The 21942-nt window shown below is 34.6% G+C and overlaps 1 protein-coding gene across 1 annotated transcript in view; it reads right to left on the bottom strand.

The window, feature by feature from the left end:
• Nucleotides 1-21942, bottom strand: part of NRK (Nik related kinase) — a 141253-nt gene that overhangs the window by 43109 nt on the left and 76202 nt on the right. Inside the window, exons 5-12 of the mRNA XM_058713970.1 lie at nucleotides 17491-17616; nucleotides 14280-14390; nucleotides 12711-12801; nucleotides 9699-9829; nucleotides 7993-8047; nucleotides 2924-3002; nucleotides 1713-1888; nucleotides 79-142 (exon numbers count right to left, since the gene is read on the bottom strand). Of these exons, the coding sequence (XP_058569953.1) occupies nucleotides 79-142; nucleotides 1713-1888; nucleotides 2924-3002; nucleotides 7993-8047; nucleotides 9699-9829; nucleotides 12711-12801; nucleotides 14280-14390; nucleotides 17491-17616 (833 nt within the window). The remainder of the gene's footprint in view (nucleotides 1-78; nucleotides 143-1712; nucleotides 1889-2923; nucleotides 3003-7992; nucleotides 8048-9698; nucleotides 9830-12710; nucleotides 12802-14279; nucleotides 14391-17490; nucleotides 17617-21942) is intronic.

Genomic DNA, 21942 nt, shown 5'->3' with positions numbered 1-21942 from the left:
AGTCAAATGCAACAGCACAGGATCAACTGTCTTACATAAATTGCTAACAACAAATTATATGCAATTTATCTAACACACCTGAATCTTCTCATGGTGTACTGCTCCTTAATAGCTTCTTCTCTTTCAAATATCAGAGGTATTCCTTTGTATAAAAAAAAATATACATAAAAATCAGCAGAGATTAATGCAATTTACCCTAGTGAATTTTCACCATTTAATGCTCAGGATGTCAAGTAAATTTACAAGGACAAGAAAGTAACCCTTCAAGTCACACCTGGTTGGTAATGTAGACAATATCCTAGTTCTTAGAACCACTTTTGCAGCACAGTGAAGCTATTCCGTACAGATTAATTTCTCTGGGCACAGGAAAGGGAATTTAGAAATTTGGTTGCTGTAATTCTAAAGAGAAATAATTCAGAAAGGCAAAGGGAGAAAGGGACAAGAGGAACTCTAGATGGTTTCTGAGCATGGCCTATATGTGTGTGATGTAGATGCAAGAACTTTATGTCTTGGGCCCACATCTATCTTTGGTCCTTTCAATGAGGATCTTTGAAAATGAGGATCAGGATCTTTGGTCTTTTCAATGAGAAGGTGAAAATCTCAATTCTGGGTTTTACACTTACATTCAACATGTTCAGCTTCTTTCATTTCAGCTGTGCTGTACCGAAATAGAGAAGCTTACAAACAAGAGATTTATTTTGAATTTCCTATATAAAAGTGTTTAGGGTAACTATATTTATATCTAAGCAATTCCCACATAAATGTGGCTTTTTTCTGCAGGTAACATTCTGGAAATCTTGCAACTCTGGAAATTAGCAAATTCTCAAGTAGAAATGGGGTCTTCCTACACCAAATTCAGACTGGCTGACTTTTGTAATGCTGGTCCAGTGAATTTTCCACATGGTTAAATAAAATAATTTCTGCTGTTTCTCACTCCAAAATAGGATACATATAACTATGCAGGAGGAATAAACTCTATTGGAATAAATTCTGTAGCTATTCTGAGAATGCCTACTATGTTTCAGGTTTCCCCTTTTCCACTACATCACCACTCACAACACTGCCTATGGTGCCCCAAATTAAACGTGGAATATACCATACAACCTATAAAGTTAGAACTTCCTAAGTAGTTTGCTCTGGATTTGATAAAAATCCATCCTGCCATTTTTGGCATTAATATACAGAAACTGTTATTTGTATAAATTAGTTCTTTTAATTACATCTTATAGTTGGAGATTAGTGTATAAAACAAACTTTATATAGTGCACAGAAATTACTTCAGAATTGACAGCCAATAGATGAGTAATTATAAATCCATTTATCTCAATGGAGTTAATTAAAAAAACAGAAAAAAGAGCATTAAGATATAGATTTTGTTATATTTTTATTTATTTTTTTCTTTACTTAGGAGTTTTCTTAAAATAAAATTGGCACATCACAAAATTATTCTGGATGCATTCAAGGTTTTTGTAAATATAAACATTTGCCAGTTCTAAACAGTATCAGTTTAATCCTATATATATACAGACGACCAGGTGAGAGATAATTAACTGCACATGGAATATTAGTGGAAAAACTAAATATCAAAGGCCTCAGAATTTTTACTTTCAATGTAATTCTTAAGAAAATATTATTTTTTCCTGAAAAAATGAATAAATTTTGCTTTCATCTAAATATCCATTCCAGTAAAATGAAAGTTCACATATTCTAACCTTTTTTCTGTCTCTTTTTAATGATTCCAGTAAGATGCTTCTTTAATGACTCAACAACATGTCCTTCATTTTTTATATTCTGAACAAAAGGGTGATGAAGCATGTTTGCAGAAGTAGGACGAAATAGGAAATTTTTTATCATGCACTTTTCCATGAAATTGTGGAACTTACGAGACCTAAAAGAAATGAGTCAGAGATAAAAGAGTATCCTCAGGACTACTATATTTTCTCCCACCCTCATACACATGCCACTCTGCAGATCATATTTTTGGAGAGAGTTGCCTCTAGTTATAATTGTCTTTTCAATTGCCATATATCCTGCAGCTTGACAATATACATTATACTACAGATAAGTCAGAGTCAATGGCATTTAAATAGTAGTAGAAACTTCAAGGAGTACAGAAGTATGTACATGGTAAAAAGTCAAGTGATGGTATGGCAATGAAGTGGTTAATGCAATATATGCAGGTCATGAGACTAGACTGGTCAGCCAACAGGAGTCATACTTTGAAGCCTGAATGTTTCACTTGACTATATGTATTTTGAGCTATGGAGGTGTAGGTATGATGATCCAAAAAAAGATGTTAATAGCAACAGGACTAACTAATCTTATAAAATGGCCCATGAAAACAGATGTGGCCAGAAAGCCTGAATCTGTGGTAAGGGTTAAATTGAATCACAAGGAAAAATGCCAGCAATCAAATCACAGTCACCACTTTTACCAGGGCAAGCAATAAATACTAAGAATAAGCAAGAGCTTCAGACATTCAGTCAAAATGCTTCAGTGTAAAGGGTTCCCAAGTTTAGTTGGCCGGTAGCACTCTGGAAAAACAAATTCTCTCCTCTAGATCTGTGGATGTTTTTCAATGGGCTAAACAACTGAGTTATATATCACAATCACTGATAGCCTATCTAGGCACAGTAAGAAACATCACAAATGATTTCTATTGGTCCATGCCATTAATGAAGAAACAACTAAACATGCCATTAATTCCAGGGCAGTGACATCATCATAATATATATGGAAGGTATTACTTATTTCTAGTTGACTAGCTAGCTTTTAATGAAAACTAATCATTAAGATATTAGTTTTTAGGAAATACTGTCCAACAAAGATGTTGAAACAGGATTATAAAATTAATTAAAACTCATGTGCTACATAAAAAAATGTCAAGTTAATGTGTTTAGAAGATTAAGTCATTTATCTTTACCATCCACTGGATTTGACTTTGGGGGCGGATTCCCGCAAAATAACAAAGAGGGCTTCCAAGGGCTGAAGGTTACACAGGGCTGCAAAGAAAAATAGATATGTTTAGAATGAATGAGAAGGGTAACAACAGAGCACATTCCTCATTCCAGAGGGGATTCTCAGTGTTCTTTCACATTTCATATTAAGGAGACACTGAGGAATAAATAGATACATATTAATGTAGTCAGAGGAAAAGCTCATTGTAATGCAAACGGTCCATTATATTATTTTTAATTTTTTAACGTTTATTTATTATTGAGAGACAGAGAGAGACAGAGCATGAGCAGGGGAGGAGCAGAGAGAGAGGGAGACACAGAATCTGAAGCAGGTTCCAGGCTCTGAGCTGTCAGCACGGAGCCCAACACGGGGCTCAAAGTCACAAACCTCAAGATCATGACCTGAGCTGAAGCTGGACGCTTAACCGACCGAGCCACCCAGGCGCCCCCAAACAGTCCATTTTATAAGATCCTCAAGCATCGCCATCGTCAGGTGTGGCAAATTAATAATAAATTACACTGGATACAAATTTCAAAATGTGTGATGGATGATTTCTATCTAGAGATGTAAACCCAAAATGAAGACAAATACTCTTCTGTATTTTGTGTTGTAGGTATCTGTAGTTATAAAATTGTAATTATAGGCTGAAAAAGTCAACAAAACAAGTAGCTAAGCACAATAATATATAAAGAATGATTTAGTGGTCTAAAAAGATGAGAATAATCTGTTTTGGAAGCTGACAGTCCTAGGAAAAGAGGTAGATATAGTGTAACAAATTGTTAAATGTAGTGTAGTATATTTATTTAAATTAAATTAAATTAATTGTTAAATATAGTGTAGTATAAACAGTAGATACAGTGTAACAAATTGTTACCCTCTAGAGTACGATCACTTGGGTTCAAATCCTAGTTCTGCCTTTGTGACCTCAAACAAATTACTTAACCTATCTGTGCCTAAGTTTCTTTATCTGGAAAAAAAAATCAAGAATTCCTTCAAAGAAATGTCGTGAGCATTAACCTACACATAAAAGTGTCTGGCACAGAGTAGGCACTTAGTAAATATTAGCTATTGGTATTATAATAAAGATTTTAACACTCTGACACTTCAGGTCTGTGCCAAATTACAGGACTTTCATTCTTTTTTTGAAACACACATCTATATTAAAAAAAAGCCTATTCCAATATGTGCTATATTGGAAAATATCCCCAAAGGAGAGCCATAGTGTAAATTTATTTTTTTCTTAATATATATATTTTTTTATTTTATCAAGTTTTTAATTTTAATCACAGTATAGTTAACATACAGTATTATACTAGTTTCAGGTACATAATTTAATGACTCACAATTCTATACATTACTCATTGCTCATCATGATGTGTACTCTTTAATCCCCATTACCTATTTCACCCATCCCCCTAACCCACCTCCCTTCTGGAAACCACCAGTCTGTTCTCTATAGTTAAGAGCCTGTTTCTTGGTTTCTCTCTCTTTTATTTCCTCGGCTTGTTCGTTTTGTTTTTAAATTCCACATATAAGTGAAATCATATGGTATTTGTCTTTCTCTGATGGACTTATTTCACTGAGCATAATAGTCTCTAGTTCCATCCATGTTGTTGTAAATGGAAAGATTTCATTCTTTTTTGACTGAGTAATATTCCCTCTAGATAGATAGATAAATGATAGATAGATAGATAGATAGATAGATAGATAGATAGATAGATGATAGATATCTGTGTGTATGCCATATCTTTATCCACTCATATATGATGGACACTTCCATAATTTGGCTATTGTAATAATGCTGCAATTAACATTGGGGTGCATATGTCCTTTCAAATTAGTGTTTTTGTATTTTTGGGGTATATACCCAGTAGTGTGATTACTGGATCATAAGGTGGTTCTATTTTTAACTTTTTGTGGAGCCTCCATACTCTTTTCCACAGTGACTGCACAAGTTTGCATTCCATCAACAGTGCAAGAGGATTCCTTTTTCTCCACACCCTCACCAATAAATTTCATCTAATATTACAGGTGTGTCATTCATGTGAGGACAATTTGAAATCAGTGACTCTTTAGAGTCATCATTTCTCTCCCAAAATACATCTCCAGAAAAACTACAATGCCAAACTAGCTTCTTATGATAGTAGGAAAAAAACTCCCAGGGTGCTTTCATTAGAGTGATATAAAGGCACTTGTTCAAAGGTCAAGTTTTTGGTTCAATTACATAGGTAAAGATTAACAGAGGTACAGTTTTATAATTGATGGCAGGATTATCCCCAAGCTCAGAACATCAGGATCACATTTTGTTCTTTTCATTCACCTACTATAACCATTCAGTCACCAGATTCTGTCCTTTAAACATATTTTAAGTGAGTTTGTACAATACTAAACAGTTGTCATTTATTAACATTTGAGCATAATTTAGTCAACTAACAACACCCCCAGGGGTCAAGAGCTAGAGCATAGACTAAGGAAGTTGTCATTAAGGGAAATGAGAAGTCCACAAAGGAATGGAGTACAGGGTGGGTACAAGAGCTATGTCAAACAGTGGAGGTTTCCTATATAGTCTAATTTTAGGAATTCCAGTAAATGCTCCCTTTACCCCACATATAACATGCCTAAATATTTTACCATTAGAGGCTCATTACTTTGAAATAGCAAGCCTCCTTTAAAAATACATTTATAGAGGGTATAATGCTAAGTGAAATAAGTCAGACAGAGAAAGACAAACACCATGATTTCACTCATATGTATAATTTAAGAAACAGAAAGAAAGAAAGAAAGAAAGAAAGAAAGAGAAAGAAAGAAAGAAAGAAAGAAAGAAAGAAAGAAAGAAAGAAAGGACCCAAGCACTTAAGAAGATCCTGGCAATGGATCCTGCAATGGTACAGGTCTTTTCTCCTCTGAGAACCTCTACATCACCCTTTTATAGTGAGAAGATGTTCTCCGTGCCCCCCCCCCTTTTTTTTTTACATCTCTGGGAGAGAGTCACCAAAAAAAGAGAGAAAGAAATAAATTTTCTTATCTGGACCTCAGAGTCAATTAGCATATAATTGTAACTTTGGAGGGCCACCCCCTCTGAGACGGTAATTATCAAAACCTGGAGGATTTCTACAGTTAAGTTAATGACGATCATTTCTATCCAAAGTTAATTCTCCAGGCAATATAGGAGGCTGGTGAAAGACCAATGTTTTAGCAGAGTGGCTATTTGAAGTTACTCATCACCAAAGTGTCAGCCTTCTGATTTCTTATTTAGGCATGTTGGTCTTATTTTTTCTCATTGTAAATTAATAAACTCCTGGTCCTCACACATCTTTTGTAAGAAGTTTGCCATTTGTGTATTCTGTGCAAAACTCCTTCTCTGTAGTCCTTCTGTGAGTTTGCTCACTACTCCTTTTTTTTCTCCCATGATTTAATATTTTGGAATGAAAAAATTAAACTAAATAAAGGTGAATTAGGAAGTACAAATCTTCAAAATGTAGAAAGACAGTTTTTTTTAAAGACATGGTAAGGAACATTCCAAAACAACAAAAAACATATACTCTTTGATGCAGTCATGCATCCTAAAAAAACACATACATCAACACTCATATGAAATACCATATTGTTAAGAGAAGAAGAAGAAGGAGAAGAAGAAGAAGAAGAAGAAGAAGAAGAAGAAGAAGAAGAAGAAGAAGAAGAAGAAGAAGAAAAAGAAGGAGGAGGAGGAGGAGGGGGGAGGAGGAAAAGGAGGGGGAAGAAGATGGAGAACAAGAAGAAGGGGTAGGAGAAGGGGAAGAAGAAGAGGAAGAGGAGGAGGAGGAGAAAGAGGTGGAAAAAGAAGAGGAGAAGATGCTGCTGCTGCTGCTCAATCTAATATAATCTAACCATGTTTCACAAAGAGAAATAATCAAGAGGTGATGAGCAATAATATGCATCTTCCCAGTCTCATTTCAATTTTATATATGTGGCCATCACTAAGTTTTTATTCACCCAAAACAGATGCTTTGCAGTTCTGGGGGCATGAAAAGAGGGACAGGTTACCATTATTTCTACCCCTTGAAATTACTCCCATTGGACTTGAAACACAGTATTAAGATATTTCAAACTTATAAAGCTTGTTGTCTGGGCATTGTGCCGACAGACCATGCAGGAACATGGGAACTTATAGGATCTCCTTAGAAAGGGATAAGCAAAGAAATTCCACTCCACCCACCTGCCCCTCAAAAAAACACTCCAGGTATTTCTCTCACTTCTCTTCCAATGACACAAGGAATGTATGTATCATTTATATCTTTAGATTTAGGTATTGAGGACAGTAGATATGCCCTGCTTATGGGTGTCATACATTAGATGGCTATCAATCATTTATATCTAAGTTCACATTTAATTTTCACTTTCCTACCAGAAAGCAGTGTGCTGAGAGAACAGAATACTAACAGATCATTTAAATGATGGGGGTGAGGAGGAAACAAGAGGAAACTGAGTCTTCTGAGCAATTAAGGACACTGGAGTTGCTAAAAGGAGCAAGGAAGGCACCAAACGTGAGCTGACTCCAAATGAAAAACAAAACAAACAAACAAACAAACAAACAAACAAACAAACAAACAAACAAAAAAACTACTCACTTCCCAGAGTTGAGGATTTGTTTATTTTCAGTGAAACACTGGAAGATTCTCTTAACTGTCATAGTCTGCAACAGTAGCAGTGTGTGACTATAAATGTTCTAGACCTAAATACTCCACCAATAACTATGTACTGGAAAGGCTTCAGATTCTTATTAGTTATGACTGTCAGTACCAAATAATTTTGATGCTAAATTGAAATAATACTCAATAAGCCTAAAATAAAATATAATAAGAGAAAAGCACAAACTCTTTATAGATATATCTGGCCATTCTGACTAGAACATTTGATAATCACTCAGAAGTCCAGCATTTATGGTTTGGCAATAGTGTGGCATCTGTCTGACCAAGACAAGCTGACTGGTGCAAGTTGCAGACTTGTATAGCATGCTTCCCTAGCTTTTAACAAATAAACATCATTTTTACTCACGAGGAGCCCCTTCAGCCATTTCAATAGCAGTGATTCCCACGGACCACACATCACTCTGCAAAAGAAAAAATGAACCCAAAGTCACCTAAGCTGGAAAATTAATAGTACTTAGAATTTCAAAACAATCTTTGGTTGGGGGAGTGTCAATGCCAGAGCCATTTTATGGGTTTTCTACAATGAACCTTCATTACAGAATGGTGTTGTAGGAAGATGTTATCTAAGCTTGTGATCTGCCAGTACTACACCACACAACAGAACGATTATGGGATAGGGTTCAGTGTAGGGAAAATTCATCTTGAGTGTATTGCTATTGCTGCCTTAACTGAAATAACAAAAGGAGCTTGCTGTGAAGAAATCCAATCACATAGATCTATTAACTGTGCCCTCTTAGATAAATGATTTAACTCTCTGTACCTCAATTTTACCCTACATGAAATGGGGATAATAATGATATCCACCTCATAGCACTGGTATGAGTATTAAATGAGATAACATATATAAAAAGCATTTTCAGCAGTTACTTGAATATAGTAAATTGATAATATAATTATTGTTATTCTAGGAAATGATATTCCAAGAGGCTCAAGGAAATTATCCTCACTATTAACTGTACTTCGTTTTTTAGAACGTGGAAAGGGCACAGGGCTGGAGGTACAATGGCTGGCTGGATGACTCCTAAACAAGTCAATTGAATTCTGAGAATCTCAGCTAATAGAGTTCTTAGCTTCAAATGATTGTTGTGATGGTGTAAGTTGAAGCTTTCTTTCAATTAAATGAGGCTAAAAATGAAAAAAAAATAAATGATTAATATAGGTGAAAGTCCTTTGAAGACTGCAAAAAATTTTGTACAGGCATAAAGCATCATTTTTATAGCAAGTCACCTAAAAGAACATTATGCTTCCATAGTCTCCATAGCCTGTAATAGCAATAGACTATAAACTCTCAATGGATCTGCTTGCAGATCAAGCAGAGGGCATTTGAGGAAAAGGGAAAAGAGATGAGACTTGAATTAATCAACTTCAAGTATTGAGCCCTAGGTTCCACACAATGAAGCCACAATGAATTGTTTGGATGACTTATGATGTGAAGACTGAGTGTGGTTTTTCCAGTCTATAACAAATGGAGAGTTTTCTTTCCACATCAGGTTTTTGAAATGTGTACATAGATGTATATTGTCCAAATTGCAATTTCAGTGGAAATTTTAATAAATACCATGAATTGTTACTTAATTTGTCTATTCCACTGATTTTCAGTGGTCTGGAGGTGAACCATGACAAGGATTTTCTCCATTACCCTGAGTAATTGAATTATTTTTTTTTCTTTTTGAAGCTAAGTTACTGTGGGGATTAATAATTGGCTTCACATTCATTCATTTTTAGGTTTACAAAGTTCTCTGCCCCTGGAAGTTAAATTTCCATATAAAGCCACATAATATAATATTTTTCCCAAGAAGTTGCAAGCAACATGAACTAGACATTCTTCCTCAAATGTATATAATTCCCAGTGGTCTATGTTGTCTATATTCTTAGAAAATATTACATTTATGCATATAATCAAACCACAAATAAGAATAGCAGCTAGTCTTTCTTATTAGAGTTTAATGTGAAAGGAGTTGCCTGCTTTTTATTTTTTATCATTTACAAATAAATATTAGTTAAAAGTCCTTTCCAATCTTTGATTTCCACTATGTGAATCTTCACACTTACTCTGTAATCATAGGAGCGTCTTGGGTCCTCATCACAGTCAATCACCTCAGGTGCCATCCAGTATGGCGTCCCAATGAAACTATTTCTCCTCCCATTAGTTCTGCTCACCTGGGCACTCACTCCAAAATCCACTGCAAAATTCAGCATATGTCAAAATAATTAATCAGTAACAAAAAGCTCAATAAGTTATTGCTTTAACTTGGAAAGCCAATACAAATTCCACAATGGATAACAGATTTTCATTCCAGCCCAGAAAACTTTACCATGAAGTCCACTACAGAAATACTGAGTGAGAATTAGGTTTTTGCTTCTATTTATGTTGGAAAGAGAGCTATTATAAATCTACAGTATGTTTGGCTGAAAGTTTACCATGAATATTAAAAATAAAGTTCCATCAGTATACCCTGAACCTCTGAAGTGATAACATATGTAGTGTTTGGAACTGCCACCAAGCTGGAGGAAGACCAGCACTATAAGCAACATCTAAGAAATCTAAAACCTATTAGTAGCTTATTAGGAAGACTCGCTCATGACATTAGAAAGTCCTATTACACCAATAAAGAAAAATGAGTTTTCTGCTAGAATTTAGTTTAAGTTCTTCTACAGATCTTCTGAATCAGATGCATATATTTACTGTGGTATCTATATCTTAGGTTAGACTGTAAAAGTTCAGTCTTCTATTAATCTGTGGGATACATTATATGAAAATATTTAGTATGGTATCCTCAGTAACAGACAGAAAAGAGGCTAAAGTAGACTGGGGTTATTTAGTCCAGAAAAAAAAAAAGATGAAAAATGAAAGTAGATGAAATTTTTCAGGGATGAAAAATGAAGTAGATTTTCTAATTTAGAATGGTTTCCAGGAATCTAGAGGATGGATAGCAACACTGTCTAAATAGTAGTTTGAAGAATTTAGGAGAAGAAATGAAAAATTAAAAAGTTAAGAACTTAAAGAATTCTTTAAGGAAGGATTTAACAAGAATAAAAAATGCCTATAATATGTGCAAATCAGGGGCGCCTGGGTGGCGCAGTCGGTTAAGCGTCCGACTTCAGCCAGGTCACGATCTCGCGGTCCGTGAGTTCGAGCCCCGCGTCAGGCTCTGAGCTGATGGCTCAGAGCCTGGAGCCTGTTTCCTATTCTGTGTCTCCCTCTCTCTCTGCCCCTCCCCCGTTCATGCTCTGTCTCTCTCTGTCCCAAAAATAAATAAAAAACGTTGAAAAAAAAATTAAAAAAAAAAATATGTGCAAATCATCACTGGGTATTGAACAATCTCATTATCTACATATTTTTGGAGAACAGGTTAAATCAGAGCCCAGCAGTCTCACTATCCCTGAGGGCCAACTTAAAGGGCCAAGAGATACCTATGAAGGCCATGAGCTAATATATGACATTCAGGGAAGAAAATGAAAAGAGAAAAGACTAGAAGAAACAGTGATGGATGGAAGTAAAGGAAACAAGAAAAGCTTGAAATGAAGACAAACGTAGAGATGAGACCTCAACAGTGGTATAATTTAACCTTTTCTTTAATGACCTAGGGACCAGAATATAAGGATTACTTATCAATTGCAATTATAATATGATCATTTTCCAGTCTCATTCCTATCACTCCCTTTTGATGGCTTTGGGTTTTCTTTCTGCAACCTTCTCATAATATGTTGCTTAAAAATATTCTGGAATCTGAGAAATGTAAAACCCAATGTATAAGGGTTATATGTAAAATAAGCCTGATTAAATTCTTATCCATACTAAAAGGTCTCTCCCACAGAGTAAAGTACATGAGCTTTAGTGCATGGACTTTGTGACAGATTTTTCAGTGGCATTTCATTTACTTAACAATTTCTCTTCTGTATTGCAAATGGTAGAGTTGGCCAGTAACCTGGCTCAAATATATGGGAGTGCTGCCACATGTGAACATAGTATGTATGTAGCCTTGCAACAGATTATCTATCCTGCACATTTGAATATGAGATCCAAATTCCCCCAAGGTATTGGCACAGTGTCTTAAAATTGTATTTCTAGCTTTGTAGCTTTTAAACACATGAGACATAACACATTTTCTTGAAATTACTTTTTTCTTATTTCAGGAACGATTACTACTCAAGCTTCTTCTGCAAATATTCAATGAACATATTCTCAATGAATGAACAAAAATCTCTGCCATGGTTATATTTTTTATAAGGAAAATGGGAACTATCTTAAGGTCATGCTAGAGATATGGTAGAACTGATATCATTTAAAAATAATACAGGATTTAATACCAGTGATTTATATTCTATATCAATGAGGTTATCTGCCATTGCATAGTACTCACATTAATCATATGGTATTATTTAAAACCCAAGCAACAATATTTATATTAAACATTAAAGGGTACAATAAATTGTACACTGTGTGTCTGTGAGACAATATGTGTGGTTATTTTTAAATAAATTATGCCACTTTAAATCTTGGAATAGAAAGCCAGGGACTTTCTGGTCTTTTGATTTCTAATTCTGAACTTGATTTTGATATTATGAGAGCAACTGATATCAGTTCTTTAAATATTTGAGGCGAAATTCCAAAGAAGCAATTTATGCTTAAGTAATTTAAAAGTTATTTGATGTTCTTTGGAAAATATGGCTTTGTGATGTGGAAGAATTGTCTTTGTTTCTTGTCCATGGCACAAAAACTTGCACATAATAAATACTCAATTCAATTGTTGAAATAAATATAATACCTATACTTAATAGAGAGTAAAACAATGACCAAAATGTAAGCCTTCCATTATAATTTAAAAGTTGTTTTGAACTACAGGATTCCAGAGAAGCAGTAAATGGTGCATTTTTCTCCTGCTCCACCTTTCTCACCAAACAAATTTTCAAAATTTCACTGGTTTTGCAAGCAATGAAGACACAGCCTAAATAAGTAGCAGATATTGTTAATGAAATGATAAAAAACATAGTTATCTTAAAGGATTATTCTCCATTAAAATATTTTGGGCACCACTTAAAGTACTACAAGAACAAACTTACCAAGTTTTACTTCAGCATTATGAGTCAGTAACACATTCTGACCTTTGATGTCCCGGTGAATTACACGGTGTGCATGAAGATGAGCTAAGCCCTGCACATAGATAATGTATATTTATTTAAAAAGTCACATCACTATATATATTTTCTCTCTTTCTGGTACTGTTCTTAGTATTTTTGGAAAACCTTTTGGTAAGAAAAATGGCCCAGATTTGCTTTTTTCAGACAAAATTCTTTCTTTAGGCTGGAATTACTACAACCAGTTCCCAGAAATACTGCTTTTGGCTATAAGGAAAGGAAAATAAATCAGGACACCCATGAAAGGAAAAGAACACCAAAAAGTAATATTTGTATACATTGGGCTGTTTACCTTCCTTTCTAGCCTCCATCTTTCCAACTAACCATAAGAGTGAAGACCTGGACACCTTAAATATCATAGCCACTGTTTTACTCTATTCTTCATTAAACCATTTCATTAATCCAGAATATTTTCTAGTCAACCTTGTAGGCTGAGAATTTGGGGGACTATGGAAATTCCTTTGAAAGCATTTGCAATTTGTATTGGCTTACTATTGGCTCCAGCCTGTTCACCACTAAAACTAACCTGTGACCTGGCTTCAGTGAGATTGCTCCAAATAATAACTGGGGATTAATAACAGAAGTAACAGTAAAAACAGCTAATATTAATTGAATCCTTTATTTTGTTTTACTTTATTGCCAGGCACTGTGCTAAGTGCTTTACCTGAAGGAAATTATGAAGCTGTCACTGCAATCCTTTGAGGAAGGTACTACTATCACCTCATATTATAGATAAGAAAAGTGAGATTTGGAAAAATTAAGTAACTGATTCAAGGACACACAGCTAATACATCATGAACCAGAATTTAAACTCAGTATAGAGTTTGCACTCAACTAGTTACACTATTAGCACAAGTGAATACAATTAAGATGGGAGGAAGGACATTCTAACAGTATATCAGTGGTCCGATTCAGTTCTGTTAATATCCTTCTCGGGTGACCCTAAGTACCTAAGCCACACAGAAAAATTTGAGTGTGGTAGATCAAGAAGATTGTTCTCATCCAACTTGGTATTCAGAATAAAGCAAGCTTTAAAAGTAGGGCATTCTTCAAGTAGGATATCTGTCTGCAAAATGGTTATGGATGGTTTGGGGCCATTCTGTAAAACACGGATTTTTGTCTCACTTTTAATCTCTAACGATATAGTACAGCTTTTTTTTTTTAAGAACTCTAAAAATCTGAATGATGTAATAAATATTCCAAGTGGTTATTTCTATGATCCAATGAACACAATAGTCTAACTCTGACAGAACCATTAAAGAGCAAGGTTTGGAAGGGCCTGGTTACCCATATTGCAACCTATCTAAAGTTAAGGACATAGACATCACCTGAAAATTTGCTTTCTCTAAAGCCTTTAGGTCTTTTTTGGTATCCTGATCCAGAGATTATGTTTAGAATTCTTAAACCAACCTGTATGAGCAAGTATAAAGTACACTGCATATATTACTCCCAGGTATTTTCAAGGCAGGGGAGAATGACTATATGAAGACTCACCTGAAGGATTTCTCGGCAGATATAAGCAATCCAATCTTCTTTCAAACTCTGATTTCTGGTCATTCTTACTACATCAGTGACTGAGCCTGCTGCACATAACTCCATCACCATCTGCAGGGAAGTCAGCAAAGTGTCAAGAATTAGAAAGTAATTCTATGAAAATATCTGGAGAGTTTTAGTCCATATGGCTTGTATTTATATGTAATGTTAGGGATTAAGACATTGCAAATTCTGGCTCAACTGTCTGGTGGGAGTCTCTAAAGGCTAGTGGAATTAAAGAGTTGGAACCTATCCAAAGATCAGTGGAGGGAGGGAAGGCAGGTACCACACCAGGGATATTTAACCAAGAGGTAGAATTTGAGCTAAGCCTTGAAGGATAGTGTTTGGATATAAAGAGAAGGAAGAACATTCAGTTTATTGAAAAAAGAATGACTATATTCCTGTAGAAAGCTTGTGCAGGAGACAAGCCTGAGTGATGTCTGGAGTGCAACAGAAAAGATCATTGAAGGAACAATTTGATTGCAAAGTGAAGAAGCAGGATAGAAGGATCTTAAAAGAATTTGCACTTCAACATTAAGACTAAATTTGTTTGTTATCATTGTTTTGTTTTTGTTTTTAAATTCTAGATTATTGTTTCCTGAGATAGTGGCAAACTACAATTTCAAGGGGTAAACTATCAATTGTATTCCTATAGGGCATTTTTCCCAAATGACTTTACTGCTAAGGAAACTCTATTTTAAGGCTATTATCACTGAAACCATCTTGTTCAAATGTTACTTTATTAATAAAAATTTCTCAGAAAATTTATCTTTTTGCCATCAATTAATCAGGTACTAAACTAGTAAACTTCTTTTCCTATATTAGCTTGCTAGAGGCCTGGACAATGTAAAAGAGAATATATCTATTATAATCAACCCAACAAACTTTTCTTAAGCACAGGTTTCTGCATTAGTGCCCGTGTCAAAACCTCTTTATAAATACAACAAAACATGTTTTTTTAAACTGTAGGCAAGTTAATTATTGCTATAGATGATGGAAACCTAAAGGATATGCCCCAAATCATGAATATGTAAAGTCTACCTCATTTCTTGTTGTAACGCTAACATTTTCTTTTCAGTAAATCATTCCTTTAATTTATATTTGTTCACAATTCATATTATTGCATGTCTTTCACATAAGTACACTCTCACAAAAAAGAAGAGAAGAAATTGCCTAACAAAACTAATTATACAGAGAAACCACGAAAGTTTAATTTTCATGTTAACTGTATTAAATGGTCACAACATGTACAACTGTGGTAATGGAAGCAAAGTGGCTCATTTTGAACCATGACAAACATAAATTAAAGCCATTCATTCAGATGTACCCTGGAAAAATCTTGCTAATGTTACTTAAATCAGAAGAGCTCTAGTCTTAAAGGAACATAAAGACATTTTCAATTATTTTCCCAGCTTTGTAAGCATGATGCCTGGCACATACACTTTATAAATGGTAATCATTTAGTCATTTACTTACTTCCTATTTATTTTGATTTATATGGGCAAGACAGTGTAAATGGTCCCATGAAAACTCTTACCTCCACAAATAATTTATTCATCCTTCAGATCTCAGTTCAAAAAAAAGTTTATTAAAGAAGAGTTTCTCATTCCCTACTTAATTTAGATTCCTTTGTTATTTGCCCACATAGAAGCATGCTATTTGCCCACATAGAAGCATGTTATTTCCCTTCTGACCAATTATATACTCATTTGTGTGATTATTTGTCTGATACTGGTTATTGCAAATGGACTGTAAGTTCCAACAGGTCCGGGACATGTTTGTTCAGCTTATCCATGTAATCTCAGAATCTAGCAGAAGGCCTGGCAAATAGATGGTTTTGAATAAATATGTTGAATAATTGAATGAATTGAGTACTGATAAATACATCTAATAAGGAGACTGCCATACAGGCAAGAGGAAAAAAATTGTAAGTAAAATTATATTAAAAGACAAATATTGTATGCCAAAAATATACCAATAGTCATTAAAGGTGTACAGCAATATTTAATGAAATGCCAACTGGAGTTGTCAGACAAAAGAAGATTTACTTAACTGGACATTTGGAATAAAATGGGATTAAAGTGAAGATGTCTAATTTGGTGGTTTTGAAAGTGTGGTACCCAGACCAGTAGCATAAATATCATCATCTGTTGTTAAAAAGTGCAAATTCATGGGCCCACACCCCACACCAACGGAATCAGTAACCCTATGGGTACAGCTCAGCAATCTGTGTTTTATCAGGCTTTCCAGGAGATTCGGATGCACAATAAAGTTTGAGAACCACTATTTCAATTCAGTTCCTTGTTGAAAATATTTCTATAATGTCCACTGCCCTGCTTCCTAAAGTCCATTATGTAAAGTGGAACAATCTTTCCTTGACAACTGAAGGTTCTTAAAATTCTTAGTTATTATTTTGAAAAAAAAACAATACTATTCTTGACTTGAAATGGAAATGGAAATGTAGCTAGCAATTGGACACTGACCCCACTTCTGTTCTAAATATTCCTTTTGAAATAAACATATCTCTGACCAGAGCTCATTTTCTTGTTATTTGACTATTTCTGCCATAGTGGGAGGCAGCAACATTCTGGTAACTGTAGCTTATGTTTTAGTTACCCTCTACAATTTATATCTCATTGATCTTTAATTTGTACAGTATAGGTATAAGTAGACTAAGAAAAAGATAAGTCAACTAACAAATTAGAAAAGAACTTCCGGGAGTTATGTTTAAACATAAGTGCATTTCCTTAGAAAAAACTTAAATGCATCCATATGTTCATGCTGAATGCTAATTAGAATTGATACTTATCCAGTCACTATTTGCAAGTCCATCAGGTAGTCTCCTTAGCCATACCTCTAATTTACCAGCAAATATACAGAAAAAGTTAAAAGCAGCAAAACGATATTTAAAAAGAAACATGTTAGATATTCCCAGTGTTCATTTGAGTCCTCCTCTATTTTACCCTGAAGACCCTTGCCAGGAACTTATGTTACTTTTCCATACTTTATTACTCCCATCTCCAGGAATCAGAACACATTTTGTCATACTACTTTGAGCAGTGGAGTGTTTAAGTATTCCTGTAAGTGCACAAAAGTGCATCTCAGCTTGTGAAAATGTATTTCCTGAAGTGAGATTTAGTCTTTGGAAATAAGATCAAGGTTAAATACATACCCAAAGTTGGTGCCTCTGGCCGGGGGGGCTCAGCTTGAAAAAAGCACCATAGAAGGACACAATGTTTTTGTGGAAAGAGTACTTCTTTAAAAGGTTGAGTTCAGTCCTGAGATCCTCTTCCTCATCCTGCAGAATAAACAATGGACAATAAAGTTCCTAAACTATGCCAGTTAATGACTATGGGATCCTAGAGTAGACCAAAGGAAATTCTATGGCCACCCATTATACCCCACAGCAATTTATAATATAATCTCAACTAGAATTATCAGAGAATGGAGATCTCTGGTTAACCGGGAATTTTGGAGAAAATAAAGCTTAAATGAAGATCTTTTAATTTAGTTGTTCTGAAAGTGTGATCCCTACACCAGCAGCAATGGCCATTGTATAAAGTTTTCACTGGAAAGAATCATTACATTTTGTTTATTTTGTAACTGTTTTATTGGAATATAATTTACATGCCATACAACTCGTCAATTTAAAGTGAAAATTCAATGGTGTTTAGTATATTAACAGAATTATGCAACCATCACCACAATCCCTTTTAAAATATTTTTATCACCCCAAAAGGAAACCTTATACCCTTCAGTTATCACACACAAATTCTCCTACAAACACATACCAGCTTTAATGAACCACTAATATATTTTCTATTTCTATAGATGTATCTATCCTGGACATTTTAAATAAATGAAAATCATTTCATATGTGGACTTTTGTGACTAACTTTTTTCCCCAAGTTTCGCCCATATTGCAAAATATATCATTATTTTATTCATTTTCATTTCCATTTATTAACTGATAGACATTTGGGTTAGTTCTCTCTTTTGGCTATTATTAATAATGCTGCTGTGAGCATTCATATCAAGTTTTTATTTGAATATATACTTTTATTTCTTTTTGGTGAATATATATATTTATTTCTTTTTGGTATATACATAGGAGTGAAATTATTAGGTCAAATAGTAACTCTGTATTTAACATTTTGATGAAATGCCAGATCATTTCCACACTGCTGCACCTATTTACATTCCCAACAGCAATGATGATTCCAATTTCTCCATACCCTAATCAACACATATTATTTTCTGCTTTATTATTATAACTATCCTAGTGGGTGTCAAGTGGTATCTCACTGTAGTTTTGGCTTAAAATTCCCTGATGACTGATCATATTAATGATCTGTTCAAGTGCTCATTGGCCATTTGTATATGATCTTAAGAGGAATGTCTAGTTGAAAATCTTTGCCCCTGTTTTCTAATTATGTTATTTGTCTTTTCATTATTGAATTATAAGATTTATTTATACATCTTAGACCCAAGTACTTGATAAGGTATTTGATTTGCAAACATTTTGTCTCATTCTGTGGGATGTCTTTTCACTATCTTGATAGTGTTCTTTGAGAAACAACATTTATAATTTTAATAAAGTCTGATTTATTGATTTCTTATTTTATTGTTTATACTTTTGGTGTCATATCTAAAAATCCATTGCCAAAACTAAGGTCATGAATATTTATCCCAATGTTTTCTTCTAATAAGCATTTTATAGTTTTAGTTCTCACATTTAGGTATTTGATCATTTTGAGTTAATTTTCAATTTTTATTTATTTTTGAAGGAGAGTGACAGAACATAGAGCAAGGGAGGGGCAGAGAGAGAGAGAGGGAGACACAGAATTGGAAGCAGGCCCCAGGCTCTGAGCTGTCAGCACAGAGTCTGATGCAGGGTTCAAACTCAAGATCTGTGAGATCATGATCTGAGTCAAGTAGGTCGCCCAACTGACTGAGCCACCCAGGCGCCCCTTAATTGTTAAATAAAGTAGGGGTCTAAGTTCATTCTTTTACATTTGGATATCTACTTATCTCAGCATCATTTGTTGAAAAGACTATTTTTTCCCCATGTATTGTCTTTGCTATCTTGTCAAAAATCACTTGACCATAGGTATATGGAAATAGTGCTATTCCATTGATCTGCATATCTATCCTTATACATGTAACCACACTGACTTGGTTTGTGACTCATTGCATTTTTGAAATGTTTATTTATTTATTTTTGAAGAGAGAGAGAGACAGAGAGAGAGAGACAGAGAGAGAGAGAATGAATCCCAAGCAGGCTCCACACTGTCAGCACAGAGCCTGAGGTGAGGCTTGAATTCACAAACTGTGAGATCATGACCTGAGCTGAAATCAAGAGTTGGGTGCTTAACCAACTGAGCCACCCAGGTGCCCCTCTGACTCACTGCATTTCAAAGGTACTGGTTTGATCTGTGCTAATTTTTTAAAAAGATATGCTTAAAGTCATTTATTTTCTTAACCACAACAGTGATACATATGGATAAAATATATTTACATATATGAAATAAAATATGTAAGTACTTCACAATCACTGAACATTTCTTCCTACCAATGGTAACAGTTGAGTGTGTATATTCCTCCAGACATTTTTATTCCTGCAGAATATATATATTTCACTACTCTGCAACTCGCATTTCTTATTCAATACCCAAAGCACACATTTCTACATCAATAAGAATAAATGCACTTCCTTTCTATGGATGTGTAGAATTACATAGAATAAAGATACGAGGCTGCCACTCAGGGTATAGGTCAGGGCTAAAGGTATGTTTTTGAGAATTATCTCTGTAGTGATAACTGAAGCTATCTTTTTGGATGGGTTCACCAAGGTAGAATACATAATTTTAAGAGCTATTTCTAGAAGAAGACAGTATGATGTCATCAGAAAAGGGCATCTACACTGGGCATAAGGACACATGAGTTTTAGAACAAATAGCTAAAAGTTGGAAATTTACGGGGCGCCTGGGTGGCGCTGTCGGTTAAGCGTCCGACTTCAGCCAGGTCACGATCTCGCGGTCCGTGAGTTCGAGCCCCGCGTCGGGCTCTGGGCCGATGGCTCGGAGCCTGGAGCCTGTTTCCGATTCTGCGTCTCCCTCTCTCTCTGCCCCTCCCCCGTTCATGCTCTGTCTCTCTCTGTCCCAAAAATAAATAAAAAAACGTTGAAAAAAAAATTTAAAAAAAAAAAAATAAAAGTTGGAAATTTACTTAATTTTCCCAAGGTTGAATTTATCCTCAGAAGTCTGATGGAAGTTAGCCATTACCTATCTAAATGGAATATTAGTAGAACCAAATGGGACAATATATTTAAAGTTCTTTGAAGTTCTTGAAAGAAGAATGCTATAAATGTAAGGTATTATCATACAGTATCTATGTTACTTCACCTTCTCACTTGCACTAGTGTTATTAGAACTGTACACCTTTCTCCACTTTTTACCCTAATCTACAACATCAGCTTTTACTTTCATCACATTTGTTATAGTGGAGTGAAATGGGAAGCTATTCTCTCTCCCTAAAGATTTAGCTGTCCCCTTGTACCGTGACAATCAGGTAGTTTCCATAATCCATCTGTAACTATTCTTAGCCAATCTAAAAACAGCTTTTTGCTTCTCAATAATTTAAAAATCATGACACTTTATATGTATACAGATGCAATGCATTGGAGAAAAATATCTTAAAATATTAACTTACAAAAAAGTAACTTAAATTGTTGGGAATTTCCGATGAGCATATCATTGGTTTATGCATTTAGATATAATATTCCTAATTTAAAGGAACTTACATACAAGGAAATAAGATTCACAAACATGAATGACACAATCATTGATGAATACAGGATAATGTATAATGAAGTTGAGGGTGATATAAAATGGCTCAGGTAGTGATCTCCCACTTGACAAAAGAATTCACTACCTGGGTCTTTTGAATGCCTACTAGCTCTAAATTTCATTTGATTGTAAATAAAAAAGCTCTCTCACTGCATCTATAAAGGTTCCATTTATATAACTTTTCAAGAGTACTGTTATTGTGCAAAATAAATATATGTTGTAGTATGTAAAGACTTTTTTGACCAAAAAGAATTTTTTTTATTAATTTTTTTATTTGAGTATAGTTGACACAGTGCTACATTAGTTTCAGGTGTATAACATAGTGAATCAACTTCTCTATATGTTATACTATGTTCAGCACAAGTGTAACTACCAACTGTCACTATACAACACTATTACAATATAATTGACTATATTCCTTAATTCTGTACCTTTTTCATCCCTGTGACTGACTCATCCATAACTGGAAGTCAGTATCTCCCACTACCCTTCATCCATTTTATCCCACCTCCTCCCCTTTGTCAACCATCACTTTGTTCTCTGTATTTATGTCTGACTCTGATTTTGGTCTATTCATTTCCTTTTTTAGATTCCATATGAATGAAATCATATGGTATTTGTCTTTCTCAGTCCTACTTATTTTATTCAGTAGAATGGCTAAAATTAAAAAGACAAGATATAACAAGTGTTGACAATGATATGGATAAAAAGGAAATCTCACACACTGTTGGCAGGAATTCAAGTTGGTATAGCCACTGTGGAAAACAGTATGGAGG

This window comes from Neofelis nebulosa, chromosome X (genome assembly GCF_028018385.1).
Source record: "Neofelis nebulosa isolate mNeoNeb1 chromosome X, mNeoNeb1.pri, whole genome shotgun sequence".
In the NCBI taxonomy this organism is placed as follows: Eukaryota; Metazoa; Chordata; class Mammalia; order Carnivora; family Felidae; genus Neofelis; species Neofelis nebulosa.
Note: the sequence above shows the minus strand (reverse complement) of the source record. Positions and strands in the feature narration are given on the sequence as shown.